The sequence below is a fragment of the Acomys minous genome, assembly GCF_964271855.1.
Source record: "Acomys minous genome assembly, chromosome: 3".
Classification (NCBI taxonomy): domain Eukaryota; kingdom Metazoa; phylum Chordata; class Mammalia; order Rodentia; family Muridae; genus Acomys; species Acomys minous.
In genome coordinates this window covers 81,651,802-81,676,694 of record NC_140485.1, presented here as the reverse complement: position 1 = coordinate 81,676,694, position 24,893 = coordinate 81,651,802, and the positions used below count along the sequence as shown (strand labels likewise).

Sequence of the window (24,893 nt, the reverse complement as noted above, 5' to 3'; positions counted from 1 at the left end):
GACCTGCTCAGAAGTGCTCATCGATGTCTAGGCCCAGGCATCTTTCTGTGGTGTGTTGCTGATGGAGGAATCAAGATGTGCCTGTGCCATGGAAGGCCCTCAGGAGAAGGGCACTGCAGACAAAACCAATAGATGCCCACGTTTTGGCACTAAAGAAAGGACTTATGTAGCTGAGCTGGAGAGATGGCTCAGCGGTTAGGAGCACTGACTCCAGAGATCCTGAGTTCAATTCCCAGGAACCACATGGTGGCTCCGAACCATCTGTAACAGGTGCAGGCGTATATGCAGAGAGAGCACTTGTACATAAAATAAATAAGTAATCTTTTTTATAATCTTATTTAGTGGGCTGGAGAGATGGCTCAGCGCTTAAGAGCACTGACTACTCTACTCTTCCAGAGATCCTGAGTTCAATTCCCAGCAACTATATGGTGGCTCACAACCACCTATAATGTGATCTGGTGCATACGGTATACATAATAAATAAATCTTTAAAAGAACAAAAAAATCTTATTTAGAAAAGAGCCACATATATCATGGAGCAGAGAGCACCTTCTCTGATCAGTCCACAAATAGATCAATTTATAGATATCTGTGCTTTGGCGAGGTTTTGACAAGTACCCCTCACAAGACGGGTTCCATAGTTGAGTACAGTTAGGGGATACCCTTTAAACTTCTCCCTGGATACTCAGTCAGATATTCTCAAATTAAGTGTGCTATGAACTTCAGCTTCAAGGGACCCTCTTTCAACGTGCTTTAAGGCCATTTTTATCTAATTGTGTGGTCAAGAGCTCCTTCCCCCTTTTCGCAGTCAGAGTGCAGAACCCCCCAGCGTTGTCATTCCTTGCAGCCACATAACACACAGCTGTTCCCAGCTGAGAGCTCCCAGGGCTCCTGTGACATGCTGTCTACCAGGGATCTGGGACTGACTCAGAGTCCAGGGCTCTGTTGGGGGCTGGCCTCATGGACACCTCTGCCTGGCACATGCCAAGTTCTAGGCTCCAGAATAAGGGAGACGCAGAGCACAGACATCACTGCTGATAAGTGGAGGCCAACGGGGGCTCTTGTTAGAGCCAGAGGCAGGGGGAGGGATGCGAACTTGTCTTCTCTGCCGATCAGCCAATCCACCTCCCGCTTCCCACCCAGTGACTTTCATAAACAGCAACCTTACTCCAGCTCTGTGAAGCCTTTCTAACCCATGGTTCACAGGATGACACACATGGGACAGGAATGGGGTGGGGTGGGGACTCCCCACGGACAACACGGGTAGAAGTACAAATACAGGAGCAGCAGGGCCTCCTCCTGCCTGGTCTCTTCCCTCTCTCGTCTCCATCTGGGTGATCCCTCTCACCCATTGCACCCAGTGCAGACAATCCAGGCCCAGTTCTCTCTACCTGCCTTCCACACATGGTGGATGGAGCCACAGAGGGCCAGTGACAGTGCCCCCCAGTGCCCCCCAGTGCTGCAGAGTAGGATTAGCTCAATGTTCTTGACATCTAGCGTACCTCATGCCCACATCAAAATGCAAACCTGGAGCCAGCTTTGGCCTCATCCTCCCGTTCTAGTGCACCTTATCCATCTGCTCTACCAAGACGGTTCAGCTGCCATCGTCACTTCTGCTCACAGCCCCTCTTACCCACAATGACACTTGGAGGCCTGACTGTAGTGACTATGAAGGCCTTGAAGCTACTAGCTCTCTCCAGCTCCCTCCAGTCTCAGAGCTGTTGGTCATGAGCATACCTGCCCTACTGTCTCTGAGTTTATAAAGCCCTGGCCTGCAGCAGCATGGAAAGGTCCCCACCCTTGAGCAGAGCACAGCCATCATGCCACCTCACATGTAGCTTTGCTGCTGCTCTGAGGACAGTCACACACACAAACACACACACACACACACACACACACACACACACACACACACACTCACTCACCCTCTCCCTGTCATGAATGCACACACCTAGGAAACCAAGTCTATTTTCACAACCTTCCTTACTTCAGGAGTGGGGACAGTCTCTCTCTCTCTCTGCTTGTTTTCTTGGTCTCCTTTTGTTTCTCATAGCACTTTTCTCCTCGTGTGCCTCCTCACTTAGTAGAACAATAGAAGGAGAAGATAGTCAGGTGACACTTTTGTTGTAACCTTGGCCCTGAAATGATCTGTTCCTGCATTTGGGCAAACCAGTGGCTGGGTATATTCAAAATCTCTCCCTTGTGGTGCAACCTGTGGGTCTTTCAGAAACAGCGGCATCCCTGAAAAAGTGATTGAAGACGACTTGAGAAGATGGAGGGATCTCCCTTGTTCATGGGTCCAGAGAATTAACATAGTAAAAATGGCCATCTTACCAAAAGTAATTTACAGATTCAATGCAATCTCTATCAAAATACCTACACAATTTTAAAAAGACATAGAAAGGTAAATTCTCAGCTTCATATGGAAAGACAAAAAAACCCAGAATAGGTAAAACAATCTTATACAATAAAAGATCCTCCAGAGTAATCTCCATACCTGATCTCAAGCTATACCATAGAGCAATAGTAATTAAAACAGGATGGTACTGGCAATAGGACTGTTGATCAATGGAATTCAATCGAAGACCCATATATGAATCCACACACATATGGACACTTGATTTTTGACAAAGAAGCCAAATCTATTCTATGGAAAAAGGATAATATCGTCAACAAATGGTGCTGGTCCAACTGGATTTCTATATGTAGAAAAATGAAATTAGCCCAAATTTGTCACCATGCACAAAACTCAAGTCCAGGTGGATTAAAGACCTCAACATAAAACCAGAGACACTAAATTGGTTAGAAGAAAAAGTGGGCAAGAGCCTGGAACACATTGGCACAGGAGACAACTTCCTGAACAGAACACCAACAGCCCAAGCCTTAAGGTCACCAATTAATAAATGGGACCTCATGAGGCTGAGAAGCTTCTGCAAGTCAGGGGACACTGTCAACAAAACAAAGTGACAGCCTACAGACTGGGAAAAGATCTTCACCAACCCTACATCTGACAAAGGTCTAATAGTGAAACTACATAAAGAACTTAATCAGTTAAACACCACCAAACCAAATAACCCAATTGAAAAATAGGGATCAGAATTAAACAGAGACTTCTCAACAGAGGAATATCGAATGGCTGAGAAACACTTAAAGAAATGCTCAATGTCTTCAGTCACCAGAGAAATGCAAATCAAAACAACTCTGAAAAAAACACTGAGATTCCATCTTACACCCATCAGAATGGCTAAGATAAAAAATGCAAGCGACATCACATGCTGGCGAGGATGTTGAGAAAGAGGAACACTCTTTCGTTGCTGGTGGAAATTCAAACTAGCACAACCACTTTGGAAATCTGTCTTGTACTATTTCAGAAAAGTGGGAATAGGGATTCCTCAAGACCCAGCTATTCCAATTCCTTGGAATATACCCAGAAGAAGCTTCAGCACACAACACAAGTACATATGCTCAACCACATTCATAGCAGCCTTATTCATAATAGCCAGAACATGGAAACAGCCTAAGTGTCCCTCGGTAGAAGAATGGGTAAAGAAACTGTGGTACAAGGAAAATATAGGCAGTAAACTTCGAACCCCTACCCAGACCTGGCTGACGGGCAGGACATTCTCCACCGTTGAGTGGAAAGGGAGATATGACATTCATACAAACTCTGGTGCTCCATTTTTGACCACATCCCCTTGATGGGGAGGCCCGGTGGCACTCAGAGGAAGGATAACAGGTCACCAAGAAGAGACTAGATACCCTATGAGCCTATACAGGGGGAGGAGGCCCACCTTAGTCACAGTCATAGAGGAGGGCAGTAGGGGGGAATCGGGAGGGAAGGAGGAATGGGCGGATACAAGGGATGGGCTAACAACTGAGATGTAATATGAATAAATTAATAAAATATTTTTTAAAATAAAATAAAACAAGGGAGAATATAAAAAAGAAGAAACTGTGGTACATTTACACTATGGTACAGTTATACTCAGCTATTAAAAACAAGGAATTCATGAAATTTGTGGACAAATGGATTGACAGAGAAATGATGAGTGAGTTAACCTAGAAGCAGATAGACTCAAATGGCATATTCTCACTTATAATTGGACACTAGCCCAAGGGGCATGTCCCATAAAAGTCTACACTTACCAGGAAAGTGGGAGGAGGTGAGGACATCCTATTGGGACTCTGTGTGAAAGAAGCATGGGAGAATGGGGAAATAGAAGGATCCAGAGGGTCCTAGAATCCTACAAGAAGAACATTATGACAGGCAGATCTGGGGCCAGGGGTCCTGCTGAAACTATGGCACCAGCCAAGCACAATACATGCAGTAAATTTTGAAACCCTACCCAGATCTACCCAATGGACAGGACATTCTCCACAGTTGAGTGGAGAGTGGGATATTACTTTCTCACAAACTCTGGTGCCCCATAGTATAGCATGTTCCCTGGATTGGGAGGCCTGGTAGCACTCAGAGGAAGGATAGCAGGCTACCAAGAAGAGACTTGATACCCTATGAGCATATACAGGGGGAGGAAGTCCCTCTCAGTCACAGTCATAGGGGAAGTAAGTAGGGGGAAAGTGGGAGGGAGGGAGGAATGGGAGGATACAAGGGAAGGGATAACCATTGAGATGTAATATGAATGAATTAATAAAAAAGAAAGTCAAAGAAAAGAAAAGCATTGGCAAGGGACTGCATGCCAGCACTCTTGCCACCTCACCCTTGCAGGAACAGGGCCTACACTCACCCTTCCCAATGGTCTTCTTTCTCTCTGAGATGTCAGGATTGGCAGAGGAAAATGCTGTGACAGTCACTGTTCACAGTCGTAAAGTAAGTCTCCCTTAAAATCCAACAGTTCAGAGAGAGGAGGCCCTGACCACCCTGCCAGAGGTGACAGCTGGCTCCACCTTTCAACCAGAGTCAATTAGGCCCTACTGTCTATGGCAGAGCCTCAGCCTAGGTCGGAGGCTGCAGCCTCTTCTGAGAACCTAGCATCACACATCCCTGTCAGTCACTCTCCTCCAAGGCTAGCTCTCCCACTTCTTTTGACTTTCATTTATTCCTACTCTTTAATACCAGGACAACATAGACCTTTTTTTTTTCTTTTTTTAAGCTGGCTATGCTTTCTGGTTTTATGGCCAAAATAGGCCATTGATTTATCAAAAGAGTCCATGAGAACTCTGGCCAGATAATCAAAGAAACCTTGAATTGGCCCTGCCTCTCTCCTCCCCTCTTCATCCCCCTCTCCATATTCTTCCCTCCTCTCCCTGACTACTAGTCCCAAATCCATCTTTGACTCTGGGCCTTCAGAGGAAATGGCCATCACCCTGTTCCCTCTCTATCTGCCTAGAGACTGTTAGAGGCCACGGTACGCATCTGTCCAGGTGTATCTCTTCTTTACAAAGGCTGGGCAGGTACCTGGTGGCTGGTCACTAAGGGCAACTGCAGACCCCAGTACAACTACAGTTGACAGTCTTCTCTGAGGGACTTCCAGAGGCTCTGAGTCTGGGTGGGGTAGCTCTACCCAAGGCAGCCCGATCCATTCATGAGCCTTTGCATAATACAGAGGCATGCAGCCTGGTTTCAGGTACATCGGTATGCGGTATGCTACAGAACCGCTGAGACACTGAGTGGGGCCAGTCTTTTTCTCCAGGTCTCTGTGGAATGGCTACTTTGAGAATAAAGCCTGGATACTATGTAGCAAGGGTCCTGCAGGAGTACAGGTGTGTGTGTGTGTGTGTGTGTGTGTGTGTGTGTGTGTGTGTGTGTGTGTGTATAACACTGTAGCTTCTAGAAGGAGGTGACTGCCAGTTTTTCATCACCATATGCTCCCATCCCAAGTGTTCTTAAGATGTTAAACTGTTCTGCTATAGGCAGGTCATCAAACCATCAAAACTTATGTCTTTAATCTCTTGTCAACTCTTCATCTTTGTTGGGGTCAATGTCCACTATAAACACCAACTAGTGATGCAAGATAAAAATAAATTAAAAGTGGCTCAAGGACAAACATGGCTAAAATTTCCACCAGTAATACAGATAGATGTCCCAAATAACAAAAAGATGCATGTTAAGATCATAGGAAAATAATAACTTGCCAAATCCAAAAGAAATAAAATATGAGCTTTCTATTTGTCCACAAACTTTGGGAAATCCTTGTTTTTAATAGCTGAGTAGTATTCCATAGTGTAAATGGACCACAGTTTCTTTATCCATTCTTCTACAGAGGGATCCTGAGGCTGTTTCCATGTTCTGGCTATTATGAATAAGGCCGCTATGAACATGGTTGTGCATGTGACCTTGTTGTGTGCTGGAGCATCTTCTGGGTATATTCCAAGGAGTAGAATAGCTGGGTCTTGAGGAAGCCCTATTCCCAATTTTCTTAAATAGCACCAGATAGAGTTCCAAAGTAACTGTACTAGCTTGCACTCCCACCAGCAATGTAGGCGTGTTCTCCCTGCTCCACATTCTTGCCAGCATGAGCTGCCACTTGTGTTTCTATCTTAGCCATTCTGACAGGTGTAAAATGGAATTGTTTTGCCAGCTTTGGGGACCCTTCTCTTCCTACTGGATTGCCTTGTCCAGATTTCTTATAAGCGGAGGTGCCTGGTCTTACTGCAACTTGATATGTCTTGTTTGATGCCCTTGGGAGGTCTTTCCTTTTCAGAAGAGAAATGAGAAAGTAGGGAGGTGGGTGGGGTTGGGGGCACTAGGGAGAGAGGAATAAGGAGAAACTGTGACTGTGATGTAACATGAGAGAAGTATGAATAAAAAAAACCCATTGAAAGATTATTTTTTAAAAAGATGAGCTTTCCAAGAGGGCGGCACTGAACATGTACTGTATCTGGTCTACAAGAAGGAGACTAAGGAACCTCCTGGGAGACACAGATTGCAAGATGTGGAAATCACGAGGTGAGAGGGATCCACACAGTGTAGACCACAGGCAGGTCTGGCCCCTGGACATCCTACGGCCCAAAGAGGACAGGAGCCCAGTCCCTGAGTCTGGACCGAAATGGCCTGCAAAGTAGCATGAACTGGGTGTATGGGACTGAACTCCTGGCAGTGAAGCACCAGAGCTCCTGGCCTGGGGAAATCTCAGGGGAACTGGTGGATCTGTCCTGAGACCATCCTACCACCTGCCTGGTTCCTGTCCATAGAGAGCCCACTGGGCTCTGGCAGCTGTGGACACATTATCCAGCCACATCTGTGCGCTTCGAATGGGACCGGGCAGGAACCCAGCGGACTGTCCCTGCACAATTGGGAGAAACTGACCCAGCCTAGCCAGGCTCCGCAGCCTAGCAGGGCCTCCCATGGTCTCAGGAGAGGGTGGGCAGGACTGAGGGGATAGGGCAGAAAAATAACTAGCTGCCCAAGCCAGCGGGACTAAACTGCCTCAGTTGTGGACTCTGAATGGGACAGACACAAACCTAGCAACCTACCCCAGTGGACTTCCTGCCCAATTGGTAAGACCCGACCTGGCCTAGGCAGGCTTCACAGCCCAGTAGGGCCTCCCATGCTCTTGGTAGGGGCTGGACAGGACTGAGCGGATAGGGAAGAAATCTAGCCAAACAACAGCAATCAGAAGACAGTAGCTGCTCTCTCCATGGTGGGCAGAGCCTAGTCCACACTGCCTGGATAAATCAGGCAGAAACCTAAACAACTACTAGAAGCCAGGAGGGGTTCAGGAACTCTAGGGTGATCTGAGCCTAGGATCCATATACTCGAGGCCTAAGGGCAGTGTATTCAAAGCCCACTCAAAGACAGGATAGTCATCTCTACATACACTACCTCAAACTGCTCCTGGGGCTGCAGAGCACCAGCACCTACCACTGGTGACCCAGTGGGGAGCCCGGGGTGCGGAGCAAAACCACAGGCCTATTCCAGGGAAGGGATTCCTGATCCCCACAGCCAAGGGCACTCAACCTATAAGCACTCACCCACAATCCGTTCTCATTGACCAGTGAAGGACACCAGAAGCTACCTCACAACCTTAGAAATAGCAAGATGACTAAAGGCCAGTGTAAAAAACTCAAACAACAAAAACCAAAACAATGTGGCAACTCCAGATACCAGCTATCCCAAAGAAAATAACTCAAACACAATTGAAATACAAGAAACTGACCTCAAATCCTTAGTTGTGAAGATGATAATGGAAGAAACAAATAAAAACTGTAAACAAATGGAGAAATATGCAGCCAAACAGATTGAAGACATAAAAGATGCCTATAGAGAGGAACTGGATGAAATTTAGGAAAATACAAACAATCATACGAAGGAAATCAACAAAACAGTTCAAGATCTGAAGATGAAAATGGAAACAACAAAAAAGGCACAGTCACATGAAAAACGGGAAGGAGAGAACTTAGAGAAGAAAGCAAGCAACAGAGAGGTGAGCTTCTCTAACAAAATAAGAGAGATGGAGGAATGAAGCTCAAGACTAGAAGATACAATTGCACGACTTCAATCAGTCATCAAAGAAAATTCCAAATCTAAAAATTTCCTGACACATAACACCCAAGAAATCAAGGACACCATGAAAAACTGAACCCAGAGGAAAAAAAGCATTGAGGAAAGAGAAGACACCCAACTGGAAGGCACAGAAAATATTTTCAGCAAAATCATAGAAGAAAAATTCCCTAGTTTAAAGAAGGAGATGCATATAAACAAACAACAAGCCTACAGAACACCAAATAGAATAGACCAAAAAAGAGAATCTTCTTGCCACATAAAAATCAAAATATACAGAAAAAAAGGAAGATATTAAGAGTGGCAAGGGAAAGGGGCCAAGTAATATTCAGTGGCAAACCTATCAGAATTACACTCAACTTCTCAGCAGAGACCATAAAAGCCAGAGGGGCCTGGACAGAGGTCCTGCAAAACCTAAGAGACCACAGATGACAGGTCAGACTATGATAGCCAGGGAAACTATCAATAACCATTCATGGAGAAAACAAGTAATTCCATGACAAAAGCAAATTCAAACAGTACCTATCCACAAATCCAGCCTTACAGAAGTTACTAGAAGGAAACATCCAACTTAAAGTGACAGCTACAAACAACATTACATGGGAAATAGATAACTACACCATCACAAAAACATAATCACTCAAACACACTAATGTAACCAACATCAAAATGAAGAGACATAACAGTCACTGGTCATTAATATCTCTCAACATCAATGGTCTCAATTCTCCAACACAGAGTCACAGACTAACTGATTGGATGCATACACAAGACCCAACATTCTTCTGCATTCAAGAAACATATCTCAGACACAAGGGTAGACATTACTTCAGGGTAAAAGGCTTGAAAAAAAGGGATTCCAAGAAAAGGGACACAAGAAGCAAGCTGGTGTACCCATTTTAATATTAGATAAAATAGATTTTCAACCAAGATGATTCAAAAGAGATGAGGAAGGACACTTCATACTCATCAAAGGTAAAGTCAACCAGGAGGACATCACAATTCTAAACACTTACACTCCCAATATAAGGGCACCCACATTTGTAAAAGAACTATTGACAAAGCTTAAACCACACATCAATCCCCACACATTAACAGTGGGAGACCTCAACACTCCAACTTTCACCAAAATTGATCATCACAAAATTGTACATCACAAAGCAAGCCTCAAAAGATACAAGAAGTTTGAAATAATACCTTGTATTCCAACAGATCACCATGGTCTAAAGCTGGATTTCAACAACAACAGAAAGAACAAAAAGCCTACACACATATGGAAACTAAACAACTCTACCTAATGACAGCTGAGTCAAGGAAGAAACAATAAATTAAGGACTTCCTGAAATTCAATGAAAATGAAGGAACAGCATACCCAAATTTGTGGGACACACTGAAAGCAGTGCTAAGAGGAAAATTCATAGTGCTAAGTGCTTTTATAAAGAACTTGGAAACATCCCATATAAGCAACTGAATGACATATCTGGAAGGCCTAGGAAAAAAAGAAACAGAAACACCCAAGAAGAGGAGACACCTGGAAATAATCAAACTCTGGGCTAAAATCAATAAACTGAAACAAAAGGAACAATTCAAAGAATCATCTAAACCAGGAGCTGGTTCTTTGAGAAAATGAACAAGGTAGACAAACCATTAGTCAAACTAACCAAGAGGCAGAGAAACACTATCCAAATTGATGCAGACATAACAACAGACACTGAAAAAATACAAAGAATCATAAGATATTACTTCAAAGGCATATATGCCACAGAATTTGAAAATCTAAGGGAAATGGACAATTTTCTTGATCAATTGCCATTACCAAAACTGAATCAAGTTCAGATGAACAAATTAAATAGTCCTATGTCTCCTACAGAAATAGAAACAGCTGCTAACAGTCTCCCACACAAAAAGCCCAGGGCCAGATGGTTTCAGTGCAGAATTCTAACAGGCCGTCAGAGATTATACTGATACTCCTCAAGCTACTCCAAAGATTGAAATGGATGGAATATTACCAAATTTATTCTATGAGGCCACCGTCAGGTTGGTACCTAAACCTCACAAAGATCCAACCAAAAAAGAGAATTTCAGACCAATTTCTCTTATGAACATTGACATGAAAATACTCAATGAAGTACTCGCAAACTGAATACAAGAACACATCCAAGATATCATTCACCATGACCAGGTAGGCTTCATTCTAGGTATGCAGGGATGGTTTAATATATGGAAATCAAACAATGTAATCCAATATATGAACAAACTAATAAAAAAACACATGACCAACTGCCTAGATGAAGAAAAAGCATTTGACTGAATCCAACACCCATTCATGTTTAAAGTGTTGGAGAGATCAGGGATACAAGGCACATACCTAAACATAATAAACACTATATACAGAAAGCCAATAACCAACATTAAATTAAGTGGAGAGATACTCAAGGAGATTCCTCGAAAATCGTGGCTGTGGCAAGGTTACCCGCTCTGTCCATATCTCTTCAATACGGTTCTTGAAGTTCTAGCCAGAGCAATAAGACAACAAAAGGAGATCAAGGGGATCCAAATGGGAAAGGAGGAAGTCAAATTATCCCTCTTTGCAGATGATAATGATAGTATACAGAAATGGCATCCAAATTTCCTCCAGAGGACACCTACAGCTGATAAATACCTTCAGCAAAATGGCTGGATACAAAATGAATTCAAAAAATCAGTAGCATTCCTACTTACAAATGACAATCATGCAGAGGAGGAAGTAGGGGAACTGCACCTTCCACGATAGCCACAAGGAATATAAAATATCTAGGAGTAACTCTAACCAAGTAACTGAAATACTTGTTTGAAATAAACTTCAAATCTCTGAAGAAAGGGATTGAAGATAACATCAGAAGATGGAAAGATCTCCCTTGTTCATTGATTATGAGAATTAATGAGTAAAAATGGTCATCTTGCCAGGCGTTGTGGTGCATGCCTTTAATCACAGCCCTTGGGAGGCAGAGGCAGATATATCGCTGTGCGTTCGAACCAGCAGACTCTACAAAGTGAGTGTAGGACAGCCAAGGCTACACAGAGAAAACTTTTCTCGTAAAAAAATTAGCCATATTACCAAAACTAATTTACAGATTCAATGCAATCCCTATCAAAATACCTAAACAGTTTTTTAAGGACATTGAAAGATCAATTCTCAACTTCATGTAGAAACACAAAAAACTCAGACCAGCGAAAAAATCCTGTACAATAAAAGTTCTTCCATAGAAATCTCCATACCCGTCTCAAGATGTACTATAGAGCAACAGTAATTAAAGTAGCATGGTACAGGCATAGCAATAGGATGGTTGATCAATGGAATTGAATCAAATGGAAGACCCAGAAATAAATCCACACACATATGGACACTTGATTTTTGACAAAGAAGCCAAATCTATTCAATGGAATAAGGGAAACATCTTCAACAAAGGGTACTGGTCTAATTGGATGTCTACATGTAGAAAAATGTAAGTAGACTCATATTTATCACCATGCACAAAACTCAAGTGCAAGTGGATTAAAGACTTCAACAAAAAACCAGAGACACTCAGTCGGTTAGAAGAAAAAGTGGGCAAGAGCCTGGAACTCATTGGCACAGGAGACAACTTCTTGAACAGAATTCCAACAGCCCAAGCCTTCATGTCAACAACTAAAATATGGGACCTCATGAGGCTGAGAAGCTTCTGTAAGGCAGGAGACACTGTCAACAGAACAAAGCAACAGCCTACAGACTGGGAAAAGATCTTCACCAACCCTTCATCTGACAAAGGTCTAATAGTGAAACTACATAAAGAACTCAATAAGTTAAATACCACCACGCCAAATAATCCAATTAAGAAATGGAGCTCAGGATTAAGCAGAGAATTCTCAGCAGAGGACTATCGAATGGCAGAGAAACCCTTTAAAAAATGCTCAGCATCTTAGTCAGCAGAGAAATGCAAATTAAAACGACTCTTAGATTCCACCTTACACACATCAGAATGGCCAAGATCTAAACCTCAAGTGACACCACATGCTGGCGATGATGTAGAGAAAGAGAACCTCGCCTTCCTTACTGGTGGCAGTACAAACTTGTACAACCACTTTCGAAATCTATCTGGTGCTCTCTCAGAAAACTGGGAATAGCACTACCTCAAGACTCAGCTATTCCACTCCTTGGAATAATCCCAGAAGATGTTCTACCACACAACAAAGACATATGCCCAACCATGTTCACAGCAGTCGTGTTCATAATATCCAGAGCCAGGAAACAACCTAAATGTCCCTCAGTCGAAGAATTGATAAAGAAACAGTGGTACATTTACACTATGGAATACTGATCAGCTATTAAAAACAGGGAAATGGAGTTGGCCATGGTGGCACACCCATGGTGGCCCATAACTTTAATTCCAGCACTTGGGAGGCAGAGGCAGGTGGATCACTTTGAGTTCAAGGCCACCGTGGTCTACAAAGGGAGTCCAGGACTGCCAAGGCTACAAAGAGAAACCCTGTTTCGAAAAACCAAAATAAAACAAAAACAAAAACAAGGGAACCCTGAGATTTGCAAGCAAATGGATGGAACTAGAAATGATCATACTGAGTGACTTAACCCAGACCCAGAACGACTCACATGGTATATACTCCCTTATAATTGAACACTAAGCCCAAAAGGATGTCCCATGGAAGTCTTTACTTACCAGGAGATTGGGATAGATGTGGAGACTTCCTATTGGGACCTAAGTGAGAGATGTGTGGGAGAATAGGGAAATAGAAGGACCGAGAGGGTCCTAGAAACCAACAAGGTCATTATGATAGGTGGGTCAGGACCCAGGGGCCTCTACTTATACTACTGGACCAAGGACAATAAATTCATTAAACATTGAATGCCTACAGAGATCTAGCCCATGCACAGGACATTCTCCACAGCTGTGTGGAGAGTGGGGACTGACTCTGACATGAACTCAGGGGCCCCATATTTGACCACTTCCCCTCGGTGGGGAGGCCTGGTGGCACTCAGAGAAAGAATAATCAGGCTACCAAGATGAGACTTGATAGGCTGTGACCATATGGTGGGGGATGAGGTCGCTTTCTGTCGCAGACCTAGGGGATGGGAATAGGGTGAAAGAGGGAGGGAGGGAGCAATGGGAGGATACAGGGAGGGGAGAACAATTGAGATGTAATCTGAATAAATTAATACAAAAGAAACAAAAGACAAAGGAAATGAGTAGTTAAAAACAGATGAAAGAAAACTAACAACAAACATTTAAAATATATAAAAATTAAATTCTGAAACCAAACCATAAATGTAAAAGAGTAAAATAAAAAGCTACCACCAACAGCCCACCCGGGAGTGCTAGGAAAGGCTCACTCTGTCAAAGCCAAATCCATCATCCTGGATGCCAGCATCCAAGGCCAAACTTCACCAATATTCCAGGCGAAAACTCCACCAAAGTAGAAGTCGCACAGATCACCACACTCCAGCTCTCTGTGCTAGAAGGACAAAATCCAGCCCTAGGCAGTACATTATATGCACAGGTACCAGCCATCCCTCACAGTGGCTCTTTGTGAGGTCAGAGCAGCCATGGACCCATGAGGGATGGGCACACTCCTGTCCAGAAGGACTGTATTAGTGCCTCTGTGGGCAACAACTGTCCAGCAAGAAGCAACTTGTTGAAGGTCTGGTTTTGGCTCACACCATGAGGGAACAGGGAAGGCATGGTGGCGGGAGTGTTAGCAAGTGTTAGCATGCGGTTTCTTACACTGTCCTGGTAGTCACCTCCACCTCCGATGCCAGGCCAGAAAAATGCTTTCTGGAGCTAGACCTCAACCTCCTAAAGCTAGACCCCAATTGCCCAAGACAGTATTACCAGCTGGAGATCACATGTTCAAACACAGCATCTATAGGGGACATTTCACATATATATCACAGCAAAGACCATCCCCACTTCAATAGGAAGAACAACAGGAATGCTAACAATGATAATATAGGCTCCAAATCTATGCCTTCCTGGGTATAGACTCTGACATTTACCAGGAAGTAAGTGAGCCCAGAGGATGCTCCAATGCCCTTTGCAAGTAGAACTAAAAATGCTCTGGCAACACCTGTCTGTTACAGATCTCACATACCTCCATTCAAAGTTTGCATTCCTCTCTTTACACTTGGATTGTTGTGGAAACTATGAGAGCCCCTCACAGGCATTGTACAATTAGTGGACAAATGGATTGAAGTAGAAATGATCATGAGTGAATTAACCCAGAAGCAGATACACTGAAATGGCATATATTCACTTATAATTGGACACTAGCCCAAGGGTCATGTCCCGTGAAAGTCTACACTTACCAGGAAAGTGGGATAGAGGTGAGGACATCCTATTGGGACTCTGTGTGAAAGAAGCATGGGAGAATGGGGAAATAGAAGGATCCAGAGGGTCCTAGAATCCTACAAGAAGAACATTATGACAGGCAGATCTGGGCCCAGGGGTCCTGCTCAAACTATGGCACCAGCCAAGCACAATACGTGCAGTAAATTTTGAAACCCTACCCAGATCTACCCAATGGACAGGACATTCTCCACAGTTGAGTGGAGAGTGGGGACTGATTTTCACACAAACTCTGGTGCCCCATAGTATAGCATGTTCCCTGGATGGGGAGACCTGGTGGCACTCAGAGGAAGGATAGCAGGCTACCAAGAAGAGACTTGATACCCTATGAGCATATACGAGGTGGGGGGGAGTCCCTCTCAGTCACAGTCATAGGGGAAGTAAGTAGGGGGAAAGTGGGAGGGAGGGAGGAATGGGAGGATACAAGGGAAGGGATAACCATTGAGATGTAATATGAATGAATTAATAAAAAAAGAAAGTCAAAGAAAAGAAAAGCATTGGCAAGGGACTGCATGCCAGCACTCTTGCCACCTCACTCTTGCAGGAACAGGGCCTACACTCACCCTTCCCAATGGTCTTCTTTCTCTCTGAGATGCCAGGAGTGGCAGAGGAAAACGCTGTGACAGTCACTGTTCACAGTTGTAAAGTAAGTCTCTCTTAAAATCCAACAGTTCGCAGAGAGGAGGCCCTGACCTCCTCTGCCAGAGGTGACAGCTGGCTTCAGCTTTCAACCCAAGTCAATTAGGCCCTACTGTCTATGGCCGAGCCTCAGCCTAGGTCGGAGGCTGCAGCCTCTTCCCAGAACCTAGCATCACACATCCCTGTCAGTCACTCTCCTCCAAGGCTAACTCTCCCACTTCTTTTGACTTTCATTTATTCCTATTCTTTAATACCAGGACAATGTAGACTTTTTTTTCCTTTTTAAAGCTGGATCCTTCTGGACAAAAGCAAGCCTACTGTCCAAACCATTCTGGGTGATGTCAAAATCACTGGGTAAAGACCATTCTTTCTTTGAAGTTATCTGCAGCATACCTGACTGGCTAGTGCCCCAGAGCTGATGCCTGAGAGAACACCGGATGCCTCCTGAACCAGGCTGCCAGTGTCACCAAGTACTCCTTACTGTGTGCAGATGGGGAGCTCATCACAGCCAGCAGCTTCTAGAAAAAAACCTAACCTTCTAAAGACTGTGCTCGGTGAAGACTTCTGGTCTTTTTGACCCACTGCTTATTAGGAGTTCATTAAGGAAGAAGCAGGCCCAGTTTGGAAGGGCACACAGGAGCTCACTCCAACTCTTTAGGAACAGTCTGCAGCTTATCCTGTGCACGCTCAAGCTACAAGCCAGAGAGCTGCCTTCAAAATGCCAATGTGAAATACAATGCAACCACCTACGTATTCCCAGAGCCGTCCCACACAGCTTTCAAGAGGGCACCTGGCAATGAACAGAGCTTACTAACACGTCAGGTAAATGTCTTACACTCACCACTTTCTACTAAGGAGCAACACCTAATCTTGGATGAGAATAGTGGCAGGAGCTAGGAAAAATGGAAATACTTCACAGAGTTTATGGTAAAACAGTGTCATTATAACTAACTATATACAATTCTATTTGTTCAACTCTCTTCCAAATGCTTCTTTTAAAATGCACACACGCCGTGTGTAATTAATCCCGTATGTGTAATGAGATAGAGGTAATCCCAACACACGAGAAGCAGACGCAGGAGAATGACCACAAGTTTGAGGCCAACTACCCTTTGCTACAGAATAAAACTGTGTGTCAAAAATGGTAGGCTGGAGGGCACTAGAGCGATGGCTCGGTAGTTAAGAGCACTGGCTGCTCTTTCAGAGGACTCATTTCCCAGCACTCACACCAGGCAGCTCACAAGCATCTGTAACTCTGGCTTCAGGGGATCCAAATGCTCTCCTAGCCTTCTGAGCATCCGTGCACAACACACACACACACACACACACACACACACACACACACACACACAGAGAGAGAGAGAGAGAAAGAAAGAGAGAGAGAGAGACGGAGAGAGAGAGAGACAGAGAGAGAGAGAGACAGAGAGAGAGACAGAGAGAGAGAGAGACAGAGAGAGAGAGAGACAGAGAGAGACAGAGAGAGAGAGAGAGAGAGAGAGAGAGAGAGAGAGAGAGAGACAGAGGACAGAGAGAGAGACAGAGAGAGAGACAGAGAGAGAGAGACAGAGAGACAGAGTTAGTTCAAACCTAGGTTCTGCAATGTCTAAGCCGTGTCCCATGGGCAATCTCATCTTTAAAGTGAAAAGATCTCTATATTCACCTCCAGGATCTGACATGCAATCAACACTATTACAGGGAACCCTGACAACAACCAAGCTGGTGAGTCAAAATTACTGCCCCAGTTCACAGCTGAGGAAACAGTACTAGAAGACCATCAAAGAATTCAACCACGGTCACACGGCTCAAAGCAGACGAAAGAGCTCTTCGTGCCATGTCGTGTCCATGACAGCAGCTCTCTGCCTAAATAAGAGAGCCTGGGGCCAGACTGGGACATGCACAACCTATCTACCCAGGAAGAGGAGCATCTTCTAATTAAGTGAGAAATATTTTGAACTGTCTTTATAGACAGAAATAAATTTTAGGGGGAAACTGCTGGTGAGAAATCGGTCTCCAGTGAAAACGAAGATGACCTCACCCCCACATTCCTCATAGATCACGGGACAAACACATGCTTTAAAAGACTTCAAAAGATGGTGGCACAGCAATGAAAAGCTGGAAAATGAACAGGAGACAGAGGGCAGCAGCACAAATCTGAAGCAATCTATTTTATAACAAAATAAGGTTAATAAAGGCCATTCTTGGGAACCGTTAGCTACTGTATTTACTCTTCATACTCCGCCTCCCTCTAGACAATGGTGAAACAGATTGGACCTCACAGGGCAAATAATACAAACAGATGAAACCAAGACCAAGCCTAAGATCCCTTCCACTCTCAAAAAAAGAAAAGAAAAGGGAAAAAAAGGAGTCCAAAAGCTGAGCACCAACGGCAGCAGCTAAGGAATGCCAGCCTCTTTAAATCAACCCAAATGGCACCAACCAGCTAAGAAAAAAGTCCAGTGGGGAAAAGTGTATGAAAATAAAGTGTATAGGTTCTTGATTTGGAAAAAGGCTCAAATCTCCACTGTGTTCATGGTTCTATACGCCGAGACTCATTACTCAAAACTCTCTACGTCATCTTTCCCATTGATACTGGAGGTGCCTGCACCTAACCACCCTCTTGGGAATACACTGAGAGCTAAATGGACATGTTTGAGAAGCGTTTACATAGCCGAGCCTGGTGGGGCAGACTGTGTGTAACCCCGGCTTCTTAGGAAGCTGAGATAATCATAAATTTTAGGCTCCAGGGTAAGTTAAAGCCAGACTGAGAAATTTGGGAAGAGACTGTTTCAAAAGAGAGGCCAAGTTAAATAAGTTAAACAGCAGAAACATAAAAAGAGTGTATAGCATATAGCTTTTCAAAGTAAGCGCTTCTGAGTTATGAACATATGATATCTACATACAGACAGTGACAAAATAAAAGTCCCAACAGTAACATTCTCTGAGTAACAGGACCCCTAGAATACCTTCTTTCTACCACTTTCCTACACACTGTCCAATTCTCACACACAGAAACATGGTTTGCTCTTGTTTTAACTCACTGTCTCTCTGGCAAACTGTAGCTTTGATAACACTGGCCCCGAGATAGCAGGTACTAGGCTTGGCTTTGTTCTTTCTGGGAATAAGAAACATAATTGATGAATTTATATAAAATAGCTAACTGGGAGTACTGTTCAGTGGTAAAGCACTGCCTAGCATATGTAGGGCTCTGTGCTCAAGCTCCTGCAACAAAAAAACAAAAAACAAAAATAACACAAGCAGTCTGGAGAGATGACTCAGTGGATAGGTGCACTGTCTGCTCTTCCAGCAGTCCTGAGTTCAAGCCCCAGCAACCACATGGTGGCTCATAACCATCTACAATATGATCTGATGCCCTCTTCTGGCCTGTAGGTGTACATGCAGATAGAACACTCATACATAAAATAAATAAATAAAATCTTTAAAAAAACAAAACACACAAGCATTACAAGTCTACCCTTAGATAAGCCTAAACTGTGGCTACATGAGCCCTGAGTGAGAAGCTGGGCCCTGGGACGCAGCCTCAGCAGAAGGCAGTCGACAGGCAGACCAGAAGCATGCTCTTTTTAAGCACAATTCAAAAATTTGTACTCATTTATTTACTTTTGAGACAGAGAGTCCCATGTATCCCACACTGGACTCAAATTCACTAAGTAGCCAAAGCAAAACCTTGACCATCTCTGGTCATCCTGCTGGCAAGATCCCACATCTAGGTTCACGTAGCCGTGCGAACTAAACCCAGTGCTCTGTGAATGCTAGGCAAGTATTCTCTACCAGCACTCAGCATGGGTGAGGAGAAAAGACAAACTGTAATCTCTATGTGGCTCCATATGGAGGCCTATGCACACCCTAAGGCCACAGTTACTTTTAAAAGGTAGCCTACTGAGCCAGGCATAGTGGCACACGCCTTTAATCCCAGCACTCTGGAGGCAGAGGCAAGTGGATCACTGTGAGTTTGAGGCCAGCCTAGTCAACAAAGTGAGTCCAGTACAGCCAAGGCTACACAGAGAAACCCTGTCTGGAAAAACAAACAAAAAAAGTAGACTAATGATCTGGGCCAGGAACTCACATCTGTAATCGCAGCACTATGGGTGGCAGAGGCAGGTGACCTCTGAGTTCAAAGCCAGCCTGATCTATATAACAAGTTCCAGGACAGTCAGTGCTACACAGAGAAACTAGCCTGTGTGGGGCACTGAGTTCGATCCCAAGCCCTGAATAACCTGGATCCATCACCAGAGAGGTAAAGGCAAGAGGATCAGAACTCCAAAGTCCACTGCCTAGGGAGTTCAAGGCCATCTTGACTACAGGAGACAAAGGGAAGGAGGGAGGGACGGACAGAGGGAAGGAAGGAGAGATGAAGAGAGAGAGAGAGAGAGAGAGAGAGAGAGAGAGAGAGAGAGAGAGAGAGAGAGAGAGAGAGAGGATGTGTTTCTCCAGTACAGGAGATGTGACCCAGGCTAAGCACACACTCGGCCACTGAGTTATACTCCCAGCCCCATCTTAGTAAATGTCACCTAAGTGGTCCTAAGTTGCTGGTAACAATGTAGTTGGCATTGACCCTTTTGATGTGTCAAGTAGAAATGAGGAACCCACTATTGGAAACTGGAGACTAAGCCATCCTTGGTACAAAGTGCCAAAGACCTTGGCTGAACAGTGTTCACACTCTAGTGCTTTGTAGCAAGTAGAGCTTGCAAGGATTAAGACCACGTATAAGTTTGACTGAGGAGATTTCTAAAATATATATATATCTAAGGCTGTAGATGGTTTTCTCCTGTTTATTGTGCTATTCTGGAAACGGGAAGTGATTTTAAGATGAAATTGTTGAGCAAAGGGGGGAGAGCCTGTCATTGCTGCCCAATAGTGGAGCATTAGTCTAGCACATATGAAGCCACGGTTCAGTCTATAAAGGGGTTGGGGACAGAACTTAAGATTTGAGACCTTCTCTTCTCAGCCTTTATCTGCTGGAAGGAAAGATGAGCCTGCCAGGCTGTGGTCCAGGCTGTCTGAGGCGGTTACTGTGGGTCAGCCCCTTAACCGAAGCTGGGCCCTATGCCCTAAGATCAGTGCTTCTCACCCTGTGGCTCGCCATCCCTTTGGCAAACCTCTATCTCCAAAAATATCTATACTGTGATTCATAACAGCAGTCAAATTACAGTTATGAAGTGGAAACAAAAATTATGCTTTGGAGGTGCTCACCACAACATGAGGAACTGTATTAAAGGCTCAAAGCATTAAGAAGGTTGAGAACCGCTGCTTCAAACAATGCCAGAATGACACTAAAACAAGTCAGGCATTTGAACTATCCTCCCTGCTGAGAAAGGGTTTCAGGGAAGAGGCCACCAGCACAGGTTAGACCTCAGCAGCCCTTGCCTTCATAACCCTGCTTCACAGCCTCTCATCCCGCATTCTGGTATCATGTTCTTCAGCCATAGCCCCTGAGGGGGATAGTATGACACAAGCTGTACCAACAGAGACGGGAAAGCTTGGTTGCTTCCAGCATCTAGATTCCAGTGGGCGGACTCCAGCCCCAGACAGCCGCAGGACCCATGCAGGGAACAGACTCATCAGAGGGGCATCACCTGGGCCCAGGGCCACCAAGAGGCACAGGTTCCCCAAGCCAAGGAAGGAGGTTGTTTGAAAGCTTACATGTCCAGCTATTGAAAAACAGGATCTCCATCTCAGGAGCCTTGGAGGCAGAACATCAAGAAAGAGGAGTATTTCGGAGTCCTAAGATGACTTGGTGGATAAAGCGGCTTGCACTAACCGTGATGACCTGAGTTCAGTCCCTGGAACCCACATGGTGGAGCTGATGCCCACAGTTATCCTCTGACCTCTGCACGTATGACATGGCACAAATACTAAGGTAGATAGATGATAGCAGATAGATAGAGAGATAGATAGATAGATAGATAGAGGCAGACGGATGGATAGATGAATGAACGGATGGATGGATGGATGGATGGATGGATGGATGATGGATAGATGATGAATGGACGATAGAACTGAAATTTGTTTCAATGCATTCAGATTCATTTGGGATCTGTTGTTCCTCCCCCCCTCCCCACCCCTGTTTCATGATCTGCCCTGTACTCATTTCTTTTGGACTCTGGAAGTACCTAACTAGTCCACGTCACATGTTTATAGCCAAGAGAGAATTTGCCTCAGGATAACTGGTACACTGGGTCTCATCCACATCTGACTTAAATATTTAGGTGAGGTTTTGGACTTAGGCATTTCAGTTGATGCTAACCAAATGCCATGGTCTTCCCCACCACCAGCTGGTGGCCTTGTCCCTCCCTCCCCCTTAGTTCTGTTTCTTGGGAAAGGTGTCAGCTCTGAGGTAATTATGTAGCTCACTCATTCCAGGGGACCAATGTTAGAAAGAGCCCGAAGCCTGAAGGAATGCACTTTGCATCTGAAGACATGAATTTGAGAGAGCCAGAGACAAAACACTATAGACTGAATTTAATTTTTATTCTCTCCAATTCATGTACTAAAACCAAACCCTCAGTGTGAGTGTATTAGGAGGTCAAGGGCGGTGAGGTCGCAAGGATGGAGCCCTCAATCCTTCTGCCCGGTAAGTGTATAGGAAGGAAAAAGCCTTCTGGAACCAGGAAGCAGGCTTCACCAAAAGCCAAACTTGCTAAGACCTTGGGTTTCGACTACCAAGCCTCCAGGACTGCAGGAAATAAGTCCCTGTGTAAGCTACCAGCCAGTGGCATCCCATCCTAAGAGACTGACGTCATCCGCCCACACAGAGAGGCTGCAGGACAGTGGAGACTGCTGCTCTTGCCAGGGCTATCACAAGCAGAAAGCACCTCACGGCATGCTAAGGGAGCGGGCGGGTGGATGCACGGGAGGAGCAGTGGCTGAGAGCCACCACCAGTGCCCGCGAGCTGCAGCAGCTGCAAGGACAGCTCAGGGTGAGGAAAGCACAAGAGCAGGGGAGACACCCAGCAGCCCGAGCCTCCCACTCCCACTTGCTGCTCACGTGAAGTTGGTGATTCTTTTACTCCACCCCGTCGTGTAGTACACTTTGTTCATGTGGACAATCCCACTAATCTGTTGGAGACAGAGAAAACGGAGCGATAGACACCTCAGACAGCATGCCTTAGAGCCCAGGGGCTTTCCTACGTGTACCCACCAGAAAGTCAAAACTCAACGCAGGGGAGACTTTCTAGGGTCAGTGCCACCATCAAGCTTTCAGGGTGTCTGCTAATTATCTAACTGACGGGACCTAGAGACCATCAAACCTGATGATCTATCTGAAAGAGACAGACAATGTGGGTGTCCATGTCCATTTTACAGAAGATAAAACTGAGCAACAAGTAACCAGGCTAAGGTCCAATCAGAGAAGAGGCATAGTGTATAGACCACCACTAACCCCCCTGGTGTACAGGTGCACACATGCATGAATATGCTTGTGCATGTGTGTGTGTTTGTGTGTGCGTGTGCATACATGCACAAATGGAGGCCAGAGGTCAACCTCCAATGTAGATCTTCAGTTATCCATTTTGTTTTGGGCTGAAGTTCACCACTTCGCCTAGTCTGGAAACACAGCAAACCTCAGGGATCTGCCTGTCTCCACCTCCCCAGTGTTGGCATTAGAAGCTGATGCCACCACCTCCAGCTTTTGATATGGCTGGAGGGGATCAAACTCTTCCAACAGCTGAGCTTTCTCCCCTGCAGCCTCACCTCTGGCTTCTTGACCAAGTACTCTTTCTGCACGGGTTAAAGGAAGGGGGCTCGAGTCCCACGGAGTCACTTGATGCTGGCTCTGCCCTGTGTCCTATGCCCTATCCATGGACTGTTCCTAGCGCCCTAACAACGACTTTGTCTTAGGCTGTCTGAAAGTCCAGAAATGAGATCAAGGTAGACTGCAGGAGCGATTATAGATGAAAGCCAGAACTCAGGACCTGTGACACTGTTTCAACTTATCATCCAAAAGGAGTCACATGGCAACCCGTGGCACCTCTCAGCGTCTCAGAGCCCACGCTGGCCTCCAGGCGCCCTCAGTTTCCCCAGTACCAATTATAGGTTTCAAAGTCCATGCTAGCATCCCAGCCCTTCTCAGCTCCCCAGGTTTTCCTCCTCCTGGGAACACACTTGTTCTCTTTATAATGGCAAGTGTTGTTGCCCCTACACACACACACACACACACACACACACACACACACACACACACACACACACTCCACTATTCTCACTACACTCTCTCTCTCTCACTGTTTCCTAGTCGTGTGCTCTCTCTTGCTTTGCCATATGCTCTATCTCTGGCTACCTCGCTATCTCCACTACTCTCTGTTCCCACTTCCCTCGCCCTGGCCACGTCCAGTCCGCTGGCCACGTTCCGTCTACGTCTTTCTCTCTCTGCTCTGGACTCTTCTAGGTCCTCTGGCTGTTCTTTCTTTCATAGTTACAATAAAAAACCTTAAGCATTTCATGGAACAGCCATGTTGCCAGTTTCTTTACTGTGCCTCCTCACATACACTTTCAAGTAGGAGTGAGCACTGGAGCCTCCAACTCAAACCCCCCCACTGCGAAACACACGACCAAAAGCTACAGGGAGCAGAACAACGATTGTCCTCGCCACTGGCACCTGTGGACTCCTCGCTAGAGATAGGACTCACAGGCTCAGGGGGGTTTGAAGGCAGGCAGCCTGGGCATGCTGGGCAGCCTCTCAGACACCAGAACACTGTGCATCCCAGGATCCCCACGAGGCAGCCCAGACAGCAGGCCTCACTGACCTCTACTTTGTCCGGGTTGGGAAAAGTGTGAAGGCATTCCCCAGTGTTGTAATTCCACATCTGCATTGTGCCATCACGCAGGCCTGTGAGCAGACACCGCTCCGACTCGTCTAGCGCCATGGCGGTCAGCTCGATTTTCCGCATGCCGGACACTATGACCTCCAGACTCTTCTTGCCCGTGGTGATGTCCCACACACTCACTGTGCCACGTAGGCTGCCACTCACCACCTGTAGGCACAGCACACACAGATGCCCTCACTCACTGCAGGGCAGTCCTAAGTGTGTTGTGGGACCCCTCCTCTCCACAACCCCACCCTCACCTCAGCAACCTATTCCTGAAAACAGACCTTCCTGGGCTCTGTGTCACAAAACTGCAGCGACTGCTCTTTTAAGTGATTCAATTTCATAAAGCCCTCATTAGCGCAAAAATGTCACTTGGGAACTCAAGTTCCCAAAAGAGAGGGGAATGCCACTGCTATGTTAAAGATTCTGTGGCACTAGATGACTGGTTTAAACTTCATGACTACAGATGGTTGGACTGTTACAGATCCAGACCAATTGGTCCTGGGCTGTCCTTAGTTCCCTCAACAGCCACTCACTGTCCACCTCTGGGTCTGACCTAGCACCCTTTCAACTCTGAGTAAAGTCTTTAAA

General features: G+C 45.3%; 1 protein-coding gene across 15 annotated transcripts in view; it reads right to left on the bottom strand.

Annotated features, from left to right (window-relative positions):
* The window catches only part of LOC311593237 (cilia- and flagella-associated protein 337-like), a 62,589-nt gene that overhangs the window by 28,512 nt on the left and 9,184 nt on the right, over positions 1–24,893 (bottom strand). For 10 of the 15 annotated variants that reach the window (XR_014777621.1, XR_014777622.1, XR_014777623.1 and 7 more), the window contains exon 1: positions 24,240–24,418. Coding sequence is in view for 3 of the 15 variants with exons in the window: in XM_084774436.1 (XP_084630562.1) it covers positions 22,484–22,554; positions 24,240–24,467 (299 nt within the window). In the remaining 12 variants the exon portion in view is untranslated. Of the gene's footprint in view, positions 1–13,826; positions 13,964–22,483; positions 22,555–24,239; positions 24,468–24,893 lie in introns of those variants that run through there. The other 5 variants (XM_084774436.1, XM_084774438.1, XR_014777631.1 and 2 more) reach the window with 4 other exon arrangements.